General features: G+C 46.1%; 1 protein-coding gene across 4 annotated transcripts in view; it reads right to left on the bottom strand.

The window, feature by feature from the left end:
* Positions 1 to 2511: 2511 nt before the first annotated feature.
* Positions 2512 to 15726, bottom strand: part of trrap (transformation/transcription domain-associated protein) — a 315964-nt gene continuing 302749 nt past the window's right edge. For all 4 annotated transcript variants that reach the window (XM_072269108.1, XM_072269109.1, XM_072269106.1 and 1 more), the window contains 4 exons: positions 13300 to 13484; positions 7410 to 7613; positions 6398 to 6592; positions 2512 to 3929 (listed from right to left, as the gene is read on the bottom strand). In XM_072269108.1, the coding sequence (XP_072125209.1) occupies positions 3645 to 3929; positions 6398 to 6592; positions 7410 to 7613; positions 13300 to 13484 (869 nt within the window). In that variant the 3' untranslated portion in view covers positions 2512 to 3644. The remainder of the gene's footprint in view (positions 3930 to 6397; positions 6593 to 7409; positions 7614 to 13299; positions 13485 to 15726) is intronic.

Below are 15726 nucleotides of genomic sequence, written 5' to 3' on the forward strand. Positions count from 1 at the left end.
TGAGCAAAAGTATGTTTGGAGAAAAAAGGGTGCAGAATTTCATGAAAACAACCCTTCTCCAACTGTTAAGCACGGGGGTGGATCGATCATGCTTTGGGCTTGTGTTGCAGCCAGTGGCATGGGGAACATTTCACTGGTAGAGGGAAGAATGAATTCAATTAAATACCAGCAAATTCTGGAAGAAAATATCACACAGTCTATAAAAAATCTGAAGATGAAAAGAGGATGGCTTCTACAACAGGATAATGATCCTAAACACACCTCAAAATCCACAATGGACTACCTCAAGAGGTGCAAGCTGAAGGTTTTGCCATGGCCCTCACAGTCTCCCGACCTAAACATCATCGAGAATCTGTGGACAGACCTCAAAAGAGCAGTGCATGCAAGATGGCCCAAGAATCTCACAGAACTAGAAGCCTTCTGCAAGGAAGAATGGGTGAAAATCCCCCAAACAAGAATTGAAAGACTCTTAGCTGGCTACAGAAAGCGTTTACAAGCTGTGATACTTGCCAAAGGGGGTGTTACTAAGTACTGACCATGCAGGGTGCCCAAACTTTTGCTTGGGGCCCTTTTCCTTTTTTGTTATTTTGAGACTGTAAAAGATGGAAATAAAAAAGTTTTCTTGCTTAACATATGAAAGAAATGTGTCATCTTTAACTTCATGCCTTTGGAAATCAGTTCATCTTTTACTCGTTTAGCTATTCACAGTAATGGAAATTTTGACCAGGGGTGCCCAAACTTTTGCATGCCACTGTAATTCAGTTCTCTTCTTTGTATTTATTTATCATGTATTTCATTGTACTGCTGTGTAAAGTTAACAAATTTCATAACATATAAATATGATATTAAATCTGATTCTGATAAAGGTGGGCGGAGGGGAAGGAGTACAAGCTAGAAGGTGATAGGTGAAGCCACCTGGACTGGGGGAGGGAGGTGAAGTAAGAAGCTGGGACATGATAGGTGGAAAAGGTAAAGGGCTGAAGAAGGAGGAATCTGACAGGAGGGGAGAGTGGACCACAGAAGAAAAGGAAGGAGCTGGGGCACCGGGGGAGGTGATTGGCACATGAGGAGAAGAGGTAAAGGGAGTCAGAGTGGGGAATTGAAGATAAAAGTGTGTGTGGGCATTACCAGAACATAGAGAAATCAATGTTTATGGCATCTGTTTGGAATATGAGGTGTTGCACTTTCAACCTTTGTGCTTGTGGCTCTGGATTTCCAGCATCTGCAGAATCTCTTTTGTCACAGCTAGACTTATGGCTTTAGACAAGAATTATTGGATTAAAGATGAAACCAGTGACGTATAGGATACGAGGAAGAAAATAAAGCCCCACTGTGATCGCTAGATAAGATCAGCCAATGACTTTTGTTTGGGGAGATGGGTAAACTGGTAAAGATACACCCAGTGGCCACTACATTAGGTACCTCCTGTACCTAATAAAAGTCATCACTGTGTGCACGTTTGCGATCTTTTTCCGCTGTAGCATATCCACTTCAAGGTTCAATGTGTTGTGCGTTCGGAGATGCTCTTCTGCACACCACTGTAGTAACGTGTGGTTAGTTGAGTTACTGTCGACTTCCTGTCAGCTTGAACCAGTCAGCAGAAGACCACGAACACACTCAGTGGCCACTGAGTACGTGTACTTTGATAATAAATTTACTTTGAACTTTGAAAGGTCTATGCCTTTATTCATTCTATCAAAGTGCATGACCATGCACCTCCATACACTGTATTCCATCTGAAACCTCTTTGCCCATTCTCCTAATCTTTCCGATTTTTTCTGCAGACTCCCTGCTTCCTTGACACTGCTTGCCCTTCCACCCATCTTGGTATCGCCTACAAATTAGCCACAGGAATCCGTCTATCCAAGATGGACTCTGCTCACTGCTCAAGCAAGGACGTCCTACTTGAGGTATGGAGTCCAGAATTACATCCAGAACTTCGGGGATGAAGCTGGACAACCTGTTCACCTGTGCTCTAAACTCCTCGCAGTTAGAGCAAGGGATCCCATCTGCCTCCCTAACTGCTAGCTTCAATGGATAGGTTTGGAACAACATAACCAATAGTAGTTATGTTATTAGCTGCCTAAATTGCTATTTTTCCTGTTTAAGCTTACATTACAGTTGTCATTATTTCTTTGTTGTTGTTATTGTGGTGTTCTGTTGAGCACTGCAGATACTTTAGTATTGATAGTGTTCTAATTTATTCTGTATTTCAGTTAAATATGTAATTGTTCCTCAGTTATACAGAAGTTTTAATACCATCTTCAATATTTCTGTGAAACTTCAGCTAATTGGGGAAGCCGCATAATTGAGCTAAAATGTCCTGGTCCTGTTGTGTCTCAACTGACCGGTATCCACAGTATATCTAAATAATTGAGACAAAATGTACTGACCCTGTCATGTCCCAACTGACTGGTAACCACAGTATATGTAAGTACACGTATAAATAAGCAAAAATCACACGTTGTGGCATGTTTGCAAATTGAACTACAAACATGAAATACAAGTATCTTTCATTACAAAAGGGTTTATTTTATCCAAAAGATTCTGTACAGAAATGCACTTCCCTTTCACATTGTGGAAGAATTTCAAAACACTGGTTCTAACATTTAAAAAGAAGTGAAAATAAAAATGTCATAAATTACAAAAGAATGGTTGGACTGAGCTACAGACAGTACACAAGATGTACAGAGCCAAAAACTGACTTGTATCAGTAAAAGCACATTCCTTATGAAAAGATCTCCAATATCCCACAAACTCTTTGCTGGGGGCATCTCCAACAGTGCAAAAGAGAGCCTTGTAAATCTTCTGGCATCCATGCCAAGAATCCCATCGGCTCTCCTGCACAGGACCCAGAAGGAATAACATGTCCAATTCCAGTGGCAGCTCCCCTTTGTGAGTGGTGCACAGAGAAAATTAAAATTAAAGCAGCTATCTCATACATTCAGCCAATTTGTCTTGTCTTCAAGTAGATGAGTGGCTGGCGTTTAATCAGTGGATGAACGGATTTCAACTGATTTGAACCAATTCCTCTCTGGTCCTGTCCGGAACCCCAGAAGTAACTTGTGCCTTGAACCATGATGTGTCCTGAATTTTTACAAAGTGCAGTATTTGTTCAACTCCCAGCCCCATCTTCACTTGTCTGTGCAAATACACTGTGGCAAGTGGAACTTGAAAATGATGTAAAAATCCTGTGGGTACTTGGCGGCCGGGGTGGGGGAGGGGGAAATGAGTTTAACTCGAAAGACTTGCTTTTCTTGTGATATACACCGCACCTTCCCTCTCTCTCAGAAATTCCACTCTAAGGCTTGAACACAAAGAGTTACTATTAAGTTGACCTCACTGCTGCAGCTTTTGTGGTACCCCTCACCCCTCTCAGTTTTCTGTCCTTTCCGAGACGTAGTTGACTGAACTCTCCTCTCTCTCCCATGAGAGAATGCTCTGCTCTCTGATGCAGTGACAGACTAAGGGAGCTGCTGTTTTGGGCACCCCTCTCTCCACCTGTTTTAATGTCCCGTTTAAAAAGCAATCGCCATGCAGCGATTAGACAGTGGGGTGGGGGGGCTCAGAGGGATAACAGTAATTCCCAGTGCCCATAACCAAGTAATAATGAAATATCCTCCTGGGGCAAATGGACGAGGATATCAGAGCCAGGGGTGCCAGGCAGGGTCCATGCGGCAGAGGTTGTCCAGGGTGTTGGCGGCCGCCACGAGCGTGTTGACCTTGCTCTCGCCGCCCTCGAACTGAGCCAGGCTGTGCAGTCGGGTCATGATGGCCGTCACCGCCTTCTGTACCAGAGAGACCAGCTGTTGGCTGTCCATGTTCTCCGGCTGGCCGGCGGCCGACAGGGGCGAGGACGTATCTTCCTGTGTCTTCTTGTGCCAGGCGATGATTTCGTCCCGCAGCACGGCCTTCAGGACGCCATCCACCTACGGAGGAGGGAGAAGGGTCAGAAGAGGTCATCGCCAGAGCAGCTCCCCAGCAATGGAGAGGTTACGGCAACCAGAGAGAGAACACAGCAAGCAGTGACAGCTCCAAGCGGTCCAGGACAGTTCGGATCTGGGACGCAGGGTGTCTGTCAGGTGGTGCAGGAAGTTGTGGACGCAGCCTTCACTGCAGGGGAATGGAGGGGGAAGGCAGGGGAGGAGAGGGTGGCAGGTTGTGGGGATGTAAAGGAGGGCACCGTGGGCGGAGTGTGTGGGGCAAGGTGCTTGATGTGGGGGCGGATGGGTCCCAAGGGGGGGCATGGAGGATAAAATGGTGATAAGGGAGGGGCATGAGGGACTGGGAAGGACAGGGAGAGGGCGGGATGGCGGGCAGTTCAGGGAAGGGAACCAGGTGGGGGAGGTAGATGGGGCGAAGGACAGGGGGAATGGGGTGAACAGGTGGGGACGATAATGGAGTAATGGAGGGGTCACAGGGTGGGGAAGTGGTAATTGGGCGAGGGAGGGGTGGCAGGGAAGTGGAGAGAGATGGATGCAAGAGCTGGGGATAGGGTGGGGAGCCCAGCAGGGGAGAGGGAATGGAGAGAGATGGAAAGGGCAGGGATCAGGGAGGAAGAATGATGGAAGGGGATGAGATGGGGCAAGAGGAGGGGACAGGCTGGAGGTGAGGGGGGAGGGCATGAGTGAAACAGGATATGGGGAATAAAAGGAGAGTCAGTGTGGCTGAGCGAAGGAGAGTTAGAAGCTGCTCCTGGCCCATTGCAGGAACATCACACGCTGCAGCGGCTGTGGGAAGAATCACGTTTGAATTGTTTATGACAGTCTGTTAACCCGACCATCAAAGCAGAATTTTTCAGTGCGGAGAAAATTAAATGTGATAGGTTGCTAATCAGAAATGTTAGGCATCTGACAGTCCTGGAAATCTTACAGTCTCCTCTCATTCTGATCAAAACTGGATAAAGCTCATCACCTTTCTGTGAAAGACTGAACAAGGATTGTTAAGTCATGGAGGCCAGGATAACGAGACCCCGAGTGGTTAAACACTGAGGCCATTTAGTCCAGAGAGACAGCACATGGATGTTCTCTGCAGGGCTTGTGTGAACCTTGCCTAGGTGCCTGCTGCCTAGTCTCAAATAGTGGCCACATCCAGGCTGTGAGATAGAGAGAGAGAGAGAGAGAGAGAGGGAGAGAGAGAGAGAGAGAGGGAAAGAAAGAGGGGCAGAGGTAGAGAGAGAGAAGGGAAGAAGTGGGGGTAGAGAGGGGTGGGGTAGAGGGGTGCAGCAAGAGTAGCTGGAGAGGGTAGAGTGAGAGAGAGAGAGAGAGAGAGAGAGAGAAATGGGCAGAGTGCGAGAGAGAGAGGGAGGGTAGAGTGAGAGAGAGAGAGAGAGGAGGGTAGAGTGAGAGGGGGGTAGAGCAAGAGAGGAGGGTGGGGGGGTAGAGCGAGAGAGAGAGAGAAATGGGTAGAGTGCGAGAGAGAGAGGGAGGGTAGAGTGAGAAAGAGAGAGAGAGACAGAGAGAGAGAGAGAGAGAAATGGGTAGTGTGAGAGAGAGAGGAGGGTAGAGAGAGAGAGAGAGGGGGGGTAGAGAGAGAGAGAGAGGAGGGGTAGAGCGAGAGGGGGGTAGAGTGAGAGAGAGGGGGTAGAGTGAGAGAGAGGGAGGTAGAGAGAGAGAGGGGGGAGGGTAGAGTGAGAGAGGGGGGTAGAGCAAAGAGAGAGAGAGAGAGAGAGAGAGAAATGGGTAGAGTGCGACAGAGGGAGGGTAGAGAGAGAGAGAGAGAAATGGGTAGTGCGAGAGAGAGAGAGGGAGAATAGAGTGAGAGAAGGGGGTAGAGCGAGAGGCAGAGAGAGAGAGAAATGGGTAGAGTGTGAGAGAGAGAGGGAGGGTAGAGTGAGAGAGAGAGGGAGGGTAGAGTGAGAGAGAGAGAGGGAGGGTAGAGTGCGAGAGAGAGGGTAGAGTGAGAGAGAGAGGGGGTAGAGAGAGAGGGGGTAGAGCGAGAGGGGGGTAGAGCGAGAGGGGGGTAGAGCGAGAGAGAGAGAGGTAGAGGACAAGAGGTAGGGAGAGAGAGAGGTAGGAGGCAAGTGATAGATAGAGTAAGAGAGTGAGAGAAAGAACTAGACACTGAGATAAAGAGATATAGAGACAGAGAGAAAGAGTGAGTGTATGTAAAGGGAAGGGGAAAGGGAGGGTGTTGATTGGAAAGGAGTGAGTGGTGGGCGGAAAGGGCTAGAAGGGACTGCTCTATCTGTTCCCACCTACAACATTAGCTGTGGTTAACTCTTATTAACTAACAGTGAGTGTCCTCCAGTTTTTCACCTCACACAACACCCTTCCTACCGATGGAATGGTAGTACAGGGAGTAGAGTACTCAGCTCAGCCTGTGAGCCTCACTGACAGATTTCCCCACTGATTGACTGGTAGAACAGGGAGTCGAGTACTCCGCCTGTGAGCCTTACTTTGAAGTTTGGCTGTGCGAAGCACCTGGCCACAGCTATCATGGAGGCTGTGAGTGGCCCAGACACGCCAATGGTGGTGAGGAACTCGGAGATGTTGGGAGTGAGTCGGAATGGCACGGGGCGGTTGGCATCCAGATCGCCAGTGGAGTCATTGATGTCGAACCTGAAATAGGCAACGTTGAGCTTCCCGGTGTCCTGGAACACAAGGTCAAACAGTGACTCACACAGTGAAAACACACCAACCACCCTGGACATTTTCTCTTTACCTCCTCCCATCAGACAGAAGCCTGATAAAAGACTACTGAATGGTTCCCCAATATGATAAGAATGGACTCTTGACCTCATAGTCTACTTTGTTATGGCCTTGCACCTTATTGTCTGGTTGCACTGCACTCTCTTTGTAACTGTACACTTTATTCTGCACTGCAATAAGAGCTCCCCTCATTCTCCCACACTCCAGTGAATAAAGTCCTAACTTATAGGGAACGGTTGAATAACTCGGGTCCTCAAGTCCTGGAAACAGAGAACAATACAGCACAGTACAGGCCCTTCAACCCACAATGTTGTGCTGACCTTTTAACCTCCACCAAGATCAATCTAACCCTTGCCTCCCACAGTCCTCCATTTTTCCATCATCCATGTGCCTACCTAGAAGTCTCTTAAATGATCGCAGTGTATTTGTCTGTACCACCATCCCTGACAGTGTGTTCCATGCACCCACCACTCTGTAAAACAAAGTGATCTCTGATATCCCACCCCATACTTCCCTAACGTCGTAAAATTATAGCCTCTTGTATTAGCCATTTCCAGCCTGAGAGAAGGTCTCTGGCTGTCCACTCGATCTGTGCTTTTTATCATCTTTACACCTCTATCAAGACACCTCTCATCCTCCTTGTAAATTTTCTCCCCACTCATTCAAGCTTATTGATAACTTTTCTGTTGGAGAATGCTTGTGCACCATCTCAACCCTGGACCCAGACTTCAGTAACAAAGCGCTGGAGATGACGAGTACCTGTGCAATCTGCAGCATCTCTGGGTTCAGGCGATTCAAGTGGAGAACAAACTCAGCAAAGCCAATCAGTGCCAGCTGAATGGTGAACATTTTGCGGAAGGTCCAGTAGTCGGTGGCGTTGGGGAAGGTGTGCAGAGCCCATTCCTTCAGCATGCTGCGTGGAACCATGTTACCCTGGACCTCCTTCAGAATATCGCGCAGGACCTAGAGACCAAGCACAGAAATGTCACCGAGTGCCTAGGAGCCGCAGATCAACATCGCATGGATACAGGCCCTTCGGACTGACCAGCCCGTGCTGATGACGTACCTCTTCTCAAAGAGAAGAACTGCTGTACCTATTTTAGGGACGTTTTATCCAGGAAAGAACATCTCCTACCAGTTCTGTGATTGAAAGCACGTACATTTTGCAAATTCAGATTTTATTGACTGCTAATCCTTTCAACACACTACCTCATTTGGTCCGTATGAAGCCTCTACAGGCAGACATGCAATTTAACCTTTCAAGTGATCTGTTCATTTTAACACGGATAGTACGTTGCATTTCCCTGAGTATAAACTGTGACTTGCTCTTTGGAGATCTGATTACTTTTCTCTCCTCGCCACTCCTGCCACCTCCCCACGAATGAAACGCAAACTTCTCCCAAAAGCACACACTGGAAAACGCCTCAATGCAGCTCAGATTTAAAGACTGCATCAGACGCCAAAGATCACACAGTGAGGCAGATGAGCAAGTGGATGAAGGGCTACACATAAGTACTGAATTTAAATATAGAAAAACATTCGAGTGTCTGCTAAGGAAGACAAAATGTACTAAAACTTTATTTTTAAAACGGTATTGAACGAAGTACTACTCTAAAACAAGAAATTGCCCCTACATAATGGGCATGGCCCAATGTATCAAGTGTACAACACAGAGGTAGGCCACTTGGCCAAAGTGCTCAGGGCCCATGCTCCACAATGGCCATCTCCCAACGCCCTCCATCTCATCATTAGACATTGGAGCAGAATTAGGCCAATCGACCCTTTGACTCTGTTCCACTATTCCATTATGGCTGAAATGTTTTCCCCCTCAATCCCATTCTCCTGCCTTCTTCATGCAACTTTTAACACCCTTATTAATCAAGAACCTGTCAAGCTGCCCATTAAATACATGCAACGACGGAGCTGACTTGATCAGGTATAGAAACAACACGTACACTAGGTAGTTACTTGGAAGGGAGAAACTTGAAGAGACCTTAAGTCATAGGAGAAGAATTAGGCCATTTGGCCCATTAAGTTTGCTCTGCCATTCCGTCATGGCTGATTTATTATCCCTCTCAACCCCATTCTCCTGCTTTCTCCCCGTAACCTTTGATGCCCTGGCTAATCAAGAACCTATCAAGCTCTGCTTTAAATATACCCAATGACTTGGCCTCCACAGCTGTCTGTGGCAACTAATTCCACAGATTCACCACCCTCTGACTAAAGAAATTCCTCCTCATCTTGTCATGAGCTATGGGCATGCTATGTTGGCGCTGGAAACATGGCGATACTTGTGGGCTGCCTAGCACAATCCTCACTGATTTGATTTGATTGTGCTAACCACCACACTAGCGTGCTGTCCCTGTTGCCATCTATTATATCTCTGCCTCACATGATTTTAAACATTTCTATAAGGCCACCTTTCATTCCACGGAATTAAGACCCAGCTGCTCTTTATAAACCGGGACAATACGTTAGCGTAGTGGTTAGCACAATGTTAGTACAGCTTGAGGTGTCTGAATTCGGGGTTCAATTCTAGATTATATGTTCTTCCCTGTGCGTGGATGGGTTTTCTCCGGGTAGTCTGGTTTCCTCCCACAGACCAAAGATGTACCAATTAGTAGGTTAATTAGTCATTGTAAATAGCCCTGTGATTATGCTCGGGATTAAACTGTGGGATGCTGGGCAGCGTGGCTCGGTGGCCTGGCAGGGCCTGTTCCATGCTGTAGCTCTAAATAAGTAAAAACTCAGGCCCTTGATTCCTGTCAGCATCCTCACTGACCTGTTACAAAGTATGTAAAAGCGTTTGCTAAGCAACTGAACATGAAGGCAGAATGGACCTTGAATATGGAAATAAGAATAATGGATGGTTCTGAGATACGTCGTCACACATCACATTGAAAAACAATGAGTCAAACAGAATGATTAGCGAGTGAGACCTTGGAGTGTCGACGGGAAAGAGAGCAGCATCAAAGATGGCTACAACGAGAAATATAGTAAACCTGGCATCGTAAGTTGTTAGGCATGGTAAGAACACAAGAGATTCTGCAGACGCTAGAAATCTGGGGCAAAATACAAGAAGAACTCAGCAGGTCAGGCCACCATTTTAATTCCTATCCCTATTCCCATTCCGACGTGTCAGTCCGCGGCCTTCTCTTTAGCCATGACGAGACCACTCTAGGATGAAGGAGCATCACCTCATATTCTATCTAAGTAGCCTCCCACCTAATGGCATGAACATCGATTTCCCCTTCCAGTATTTTCCCCTCCCACTTCCCTCTTCCTCAATTCACCACTCTGGTCTCTTACCTCTTCTCCTCACTCGCCTATCATCTCCCCCTGGTGCCCCTCCTTCTTCTCTTTCTCCCATGTTCCACTCGCCTCTCCTATTAGATTACTTCTTTTCCAGCTCTTTCCCCTTCCTACCCAACTGGCTTCACCTATCACCTTTTATCTATTCTCCCTCCCCCTGCTCCCACCTTACTCTGGCTTCTTCTCCCTTCCTTTCCAGTCCTGAAGAAGGGTCTCAGCCCAAAACATCGACGGTTTATTCATCTCCATAGGCGCTGCCTGACCTGATGAGTTCTTCCAGCATTTTGAGTAGGCAAATTAAAACACTGTTTGGTACTGGATTGGGAGGGTTGAGGACACTTGGGGAGGGGCTAGCATAATAGACAGGTGCTCTCTCAGATTCCAAAGGAATGCAAATGATTAAGGAGAGGCTGGTCCGTGACCTTCAGAGCGGAGTAAATGCAGAGTGAGAGTCTGGCAATTGTGATAAGATTATAGGTTGATTGAAATATTACACTCTACTCCTGGTAGACAGACACCGGAACCCGCTGCACATAAATTACATTGCTCTTGATGTTCTGCAATAAATCACTGTGTTCTGAAGTGACCCTGGTTTCAAAGTCGCGGGTCCTTCAGCAGTAAGCGGCAGATGATATTTTACAGCCTTCTCCTCATCACTTTGCTCTTTGCTGTCACTCAAACCTCCTTGCTCTGCTGCCCTGAAGATCTCCTCCCTCCCCATGTTCTCCATCTAAAACCGTCTCTGAGCCAAACTAATTTCAGTCCACAGAATTATGAGGGGCAGATAAAGGTTAATGCAAGCAGGTTGGGTGAGACAGAATTAGAGGTCATAGGTTAAGGGTGAAAGGTGAAGTATTTAAGGGGAACCTGAGGGTGAATTTCTTCACTCAGAAGATGGTGAGCGTGCAGAACGAGCTGCCAGTAGAAGTGGTAGATGTGGACTTGATTGCAACATTTAAGAGAAGTTTGGATAAGTACATGGATGGGAGGGGCAAGGATGGCTATGGTCCAGGTATGGGTCAATGGGACTAAGCAGAATAACAGTTCAGCACAGACTAGATGGGCCAAAGGGCCCATTTCTGTGCTGTCATACTCTATGACTCTTTAACAGCTTTTCCCCTGTCATCAGATTTCTGAATGAACCATGAACCCTACCTCATTAGTCAGCTTTTGCACTATTTATTTTGCAACTTATAGTAATGTTTATGCCTTGAACTGTTCCACTGCCACAAAGCAATGAATTTTATGACATATGTCAGTGATAATAAAACCAATTATAATTCACTACCTCCCATGGCAGTCCGTTCCAGGCACCTAACACTCTCTGTATAAAAGCTTGCTCTGTATATGTTCCTTTAAACCTTCCCCTACTCCCTTCTCAAAGTTATGCCCACTAATACTTGATTTCTACCCTGCCAAGGAGACTCTGACTATCTACCCTATCTTTGCTGCTTATATTTTTTCCAAGACCAAAAGCAGAATTAGGCCATTCAGCCCTTCGAGTTTGCTCCACCATTCCATCATGGTTGATTTAACATCCGTCAACCCCATTTTCCTGCCTTCTCCCCGTAACCCTTGATACCCGTACTGACCAACCTATCAACCTCCACTTTAAATATATCCAATGACTTGGCCTCTACAGTTGTCCATGGCAATGAATTCAGCACCATCTCTCTAAAAAGATTCCTCCTCATCTCTGTTCCAAAGGGGTGTCCTTCTATTCTGAGGCAGTGCCCTCTGGTCCTAGACTTCCCTACTATAGAAAACATCCTAAGTCTTTCAACATTCAATAGGTTTCAATGGGACCACTTACCCCCACCCTTATTCTTCTAAAGTCCAGTGAGTACAGGCCCAGAGCCAACAAACACTCCTCATATATTAACCCTTTCATTCACAAGGTCATTCTCATGAACCTCCTGTGGGTCCAGCACATCCATTCATAGATAAGGGTCATAAAACTGCTTACAATATTCCTTGCGAGTATAAATGTCTATTAGGTCACCTTTTCGGGCTTTGATGCTGCAGAGGAAAAGAAAGTTTGTCCAACCACCACTTGTAGTTAACATTCCCTACTCCTGGTGAACCTCTTCTGTACCCTCTCCAAAGCCTCCACATCCTTCCTGTAATAGGATGGATAACTGAGCACAATACTCCAAATGCAGCCTAAACCAAAGTTTTATACAGCCACAACATGACTTCCTCTCTCACAGAACAGCACAGGAACAGGCAGAATGGAAGGAAATGTTTAAGAAGCGGTTAAATGCTTCCTTCTCCTATGAAGCCAGCACACCTATGCACTACAGAAAATGGTGAATCAGCCCATCCATCACATGCAAAGCTCTCCCTTCCCACCACAGAGCACATTTGCAAAGAGCGCTGCCACAAGAAAGCAGCATTCAAGGACCCCATCTTCCAGGACATGCTCCCTTCTTGCTAATACCACTGAGCCGGAGGTACAGGAGTATTAGGTCACACAGGGCTAAGAGTAAAGGCGTCCGTTAGTCTTACGAGACCATGGATCTGCGCCTGGAAAGTCTTCACTCTCCAGGGCGCAGGCCTGGGCAAGATTGTATGGAAGACCAGCAGTTGCCCATGCTGCAAGTCTCCCCTCTCCACGACACCAGTGTTGTCCAAGGGAAGGGCATTAGGACCCCTACAGCTTGGCACCGGTGTCGTCGCAGAGCAAGGTGTGATTAAGTGCCTTGCTCAAGGACACAACACGACTAAGAACAGGAACAGTTATTACCCTTCAACCATCAGGCTCCTGAACCAATGTGGATAACTTCTCACCATTATGCTGAACTAACTCCACAACCTGCAAACTCATTTTCAAGGACTCTATAGCTCATGTTCTCAGTATTATTTCTGCGCACAGTTAGTCGGTCTTTCTGTCTGTATAGATGTTATTTATTTATTGAAATAGAGTGCGGAATAGGCCCCTTCAGCCCTTTGAGCTGGGCCGTCCAACAATCACCCAGCTTAACCCTAGCCTAATCATGGGACAACTTACAATGACCAATTAACCTACCAAGCAGTACATCCTTGGACTGTGGGAGGAAACCGGAGCACCAGGGGGAAACCCATGCAGTCACAGGGAGAATGTACAAACTCCTTACGGGCAGTGGTGAGAGTTGAACCCGGGTCACCTGTACTGTAAAGCACTGTGCTGAACACTAGGCTACCATGCTGCCCATAAGTTCTACTGTATTTCTTATTTTTCCTGTAAGTGTCTGCAAGAAAACGAATTTCAGGGTAGTCTATAGTGACATAAAGTATACATACTTCGACAATAGTTACTTTGACTTTGAGAAAACAGTCTCTTCAATGAATGTCATACCTGATGACTGGCTTGTGTTCCTCTGGCCTGTACAGTGGCCAGCCTGTCATAGTAACGGGATATCGGGTTGTCATGCTCAATACCCTTCTTCGCGCAGCGCTGCTTATAGATCTCCACGAGGGAGAGCGAAGAAGGGTTGTCTTCAACCAGCCGCATTTGAGGGGAGACTGCGACCACACGTGGCACTGTGGGAGAAAATCAAAAATCGGATATCAGGCAAGGCAACTATGAACAGTGCTGGCCACAAGACACACACTAAGAAAGAATCTCACTTAATGAGATAATAGCAGCCGGCATCATTAAAATATTATCTCATTGCTTGCAGCGAATTGCTGAACGAAGTCAGCAAGTCCAGAGGTAGTGGCTTGAAGGTCGAGTCCACAAGTCTGGGCTGGGGACTGGAGATGAGAGGACTGATGTCTGCAAGTCTAAGGGTTGAGGGCCAATAACTGGAGGACCAGAGGCAGCTTATCCTGGGACTGGAGGCTTGTCTACGTGTATGAGGGGGTCAGTAGGTGTAAGTGTTGGAAAGGGGCTTGTTTAGCTGTTACTGTCTTATTTTGTTCTGCTGTAGTTGCTGTTGCTATTCTGTTGAACATTGTGAGTAACACACACAAGATGCTGGAGGAACTCAGCAGGTCAGGCAGCATCTACGGAAATGAATAAGCAGGTCCTGATGAAAGGTCTCGGCCTGAAACTTCAACTGTTTATCCCTCTCCATGGATGCCGTTCGACCTGCTGGTTTCCTCCAGTATTTTGTATGTGTTACTCTGGATTTTCAGCACCTGCAGAGTCTCATGTTTAACATTGAGGGCGTGCTATGCTGGTACTGGAAAGAGTAGCAATACTTGCGAGTTGTGTTGGTTGTTAATGCAAGCAACACATTTCACTGTATGTTTTTATGTACATTGGATATACAAGTGTGAATTTGAATCTGCCGCTCTTCATGACACAGAGAGACGACATTTCACTGACTGAGAAGAAAGCCACTAGTTTGTGAACATGTAAAGCTTTCTTAAGTATTTGCTCTACTCTAAATGTTAATTGGAATTGGAAATGGAATTGGTTTATTACTGTTACATGAACTATCACAAGATACAGTAAAAAACTTGTATCTGTTCATGCAGCTCAGATCATAATACAGGCTGTGCATGGGAGAAGCAGCAACATAATGCAGAATAAAGTGTCACAGTTAGAGGATGTGCAGTGCAGACAGACAATAAGATGTAAGGTCATAGTGATGCACGGCAGATTATGAGGTCAAGAATTTATCTTATTTTATAAGGGAACTGCTTTTGAGCCTGAAGGTATGTGCTTTCAGGCTTTTGGGAGAGGGGAGAGGTGAGAATGTTCGGAGTGGGTTGGGTCTTTGATTATTCTGGCTACTTTACTGAGGCAGTGATAAGCCTAGACTCTGGTTTCCGTGATGCACTGAGTTGTGAACTCTCTGGATTTCTTGCAGTCACAGACAGAGCAGTTGCCGTGTCAAGCAGTTATACATTCTGTGGAACACTGATTAAAAATTAAGTTTGATGGATGGATGTCGATTGTAATAAATCAAACCTGCACCTACTACCTTCTGGAAGGACAGAGAGAGTAAATGAATGGGAACATCACTGATATCTAACGTCAGGAAAATCAAAACCAGGTTTAGTATCACTGGCATACGTTATGAAATTTGCTGTTTTACAGCAGCAGTACATTGCGATACATAGTAATAAAAACTATAAATTACAATAAGTACATATATAAAAATAAATTAAATAGGTAATGCAAAAATAGGGGGGAAAGAATAGTGAGGTAGTATTTATGGGTTTATTGTCTATTAAGGAATTTGATGGCAGAAGAGAAGAAGTTGTTCCTGAAACATTGAGTGTGTGTCTTCAGGCTTCTGTACCTCCTCCCCGATAGTAGCAATGAAAGGAGGTCATGACCTAGGTGATGGGGGTCCTTAATGATGGAAGCCGCCTTTTTGAAGCAATCATCTGAGGGTAGTGCCCGTGATGGAGCTGACTTACATGACAGAGTGGTACCAGAGAGCGATTAATCCACGTGGTTTCATTGAAACACAACTATCAGATTTACATTGTGTGTTAAATGGGAAGAGGCAGAGGAAAGGGGGAAAGTGCAGAAAGAGAGATGGAGGAATAAAGGACAGAAATATATAGTTCATTTCATAAAGTCTTAAATCACTCAATGATCCAATTAGTTTGTGGAGAGCAGCCAGTTTCCACACAGGACAGAAAGCATGCAATGCATAATGTTACTACAACGCTAGCAGCCAGCTTCAATTCCTGCTGCTGTCCTTAAGGAGTTTGTACGTTATTCCTGTAACTACATGAGTTTTCTCTGAGAGCTCCGGTTTCTATCCACAATTTAATGAGATATGGGTTATTGTTAATTATTTATTCAGAGATATAGCGTGGA

The sequence above is a fragment of the Mobula birostris genome, chromosome 9 (assembly GCF_030028105.1).
Source record: "Mobula birostris isolate sMobBir1 chromosome 9, sMobBir1.hap1, whole genome shotgun sequence".
Lineage (NCBI taxonomy): Eukaryota > Metazoa > Chordata > Chondrichthyes > Myliobatiformes > Myliobatidae > Mobula > Mobula birostris.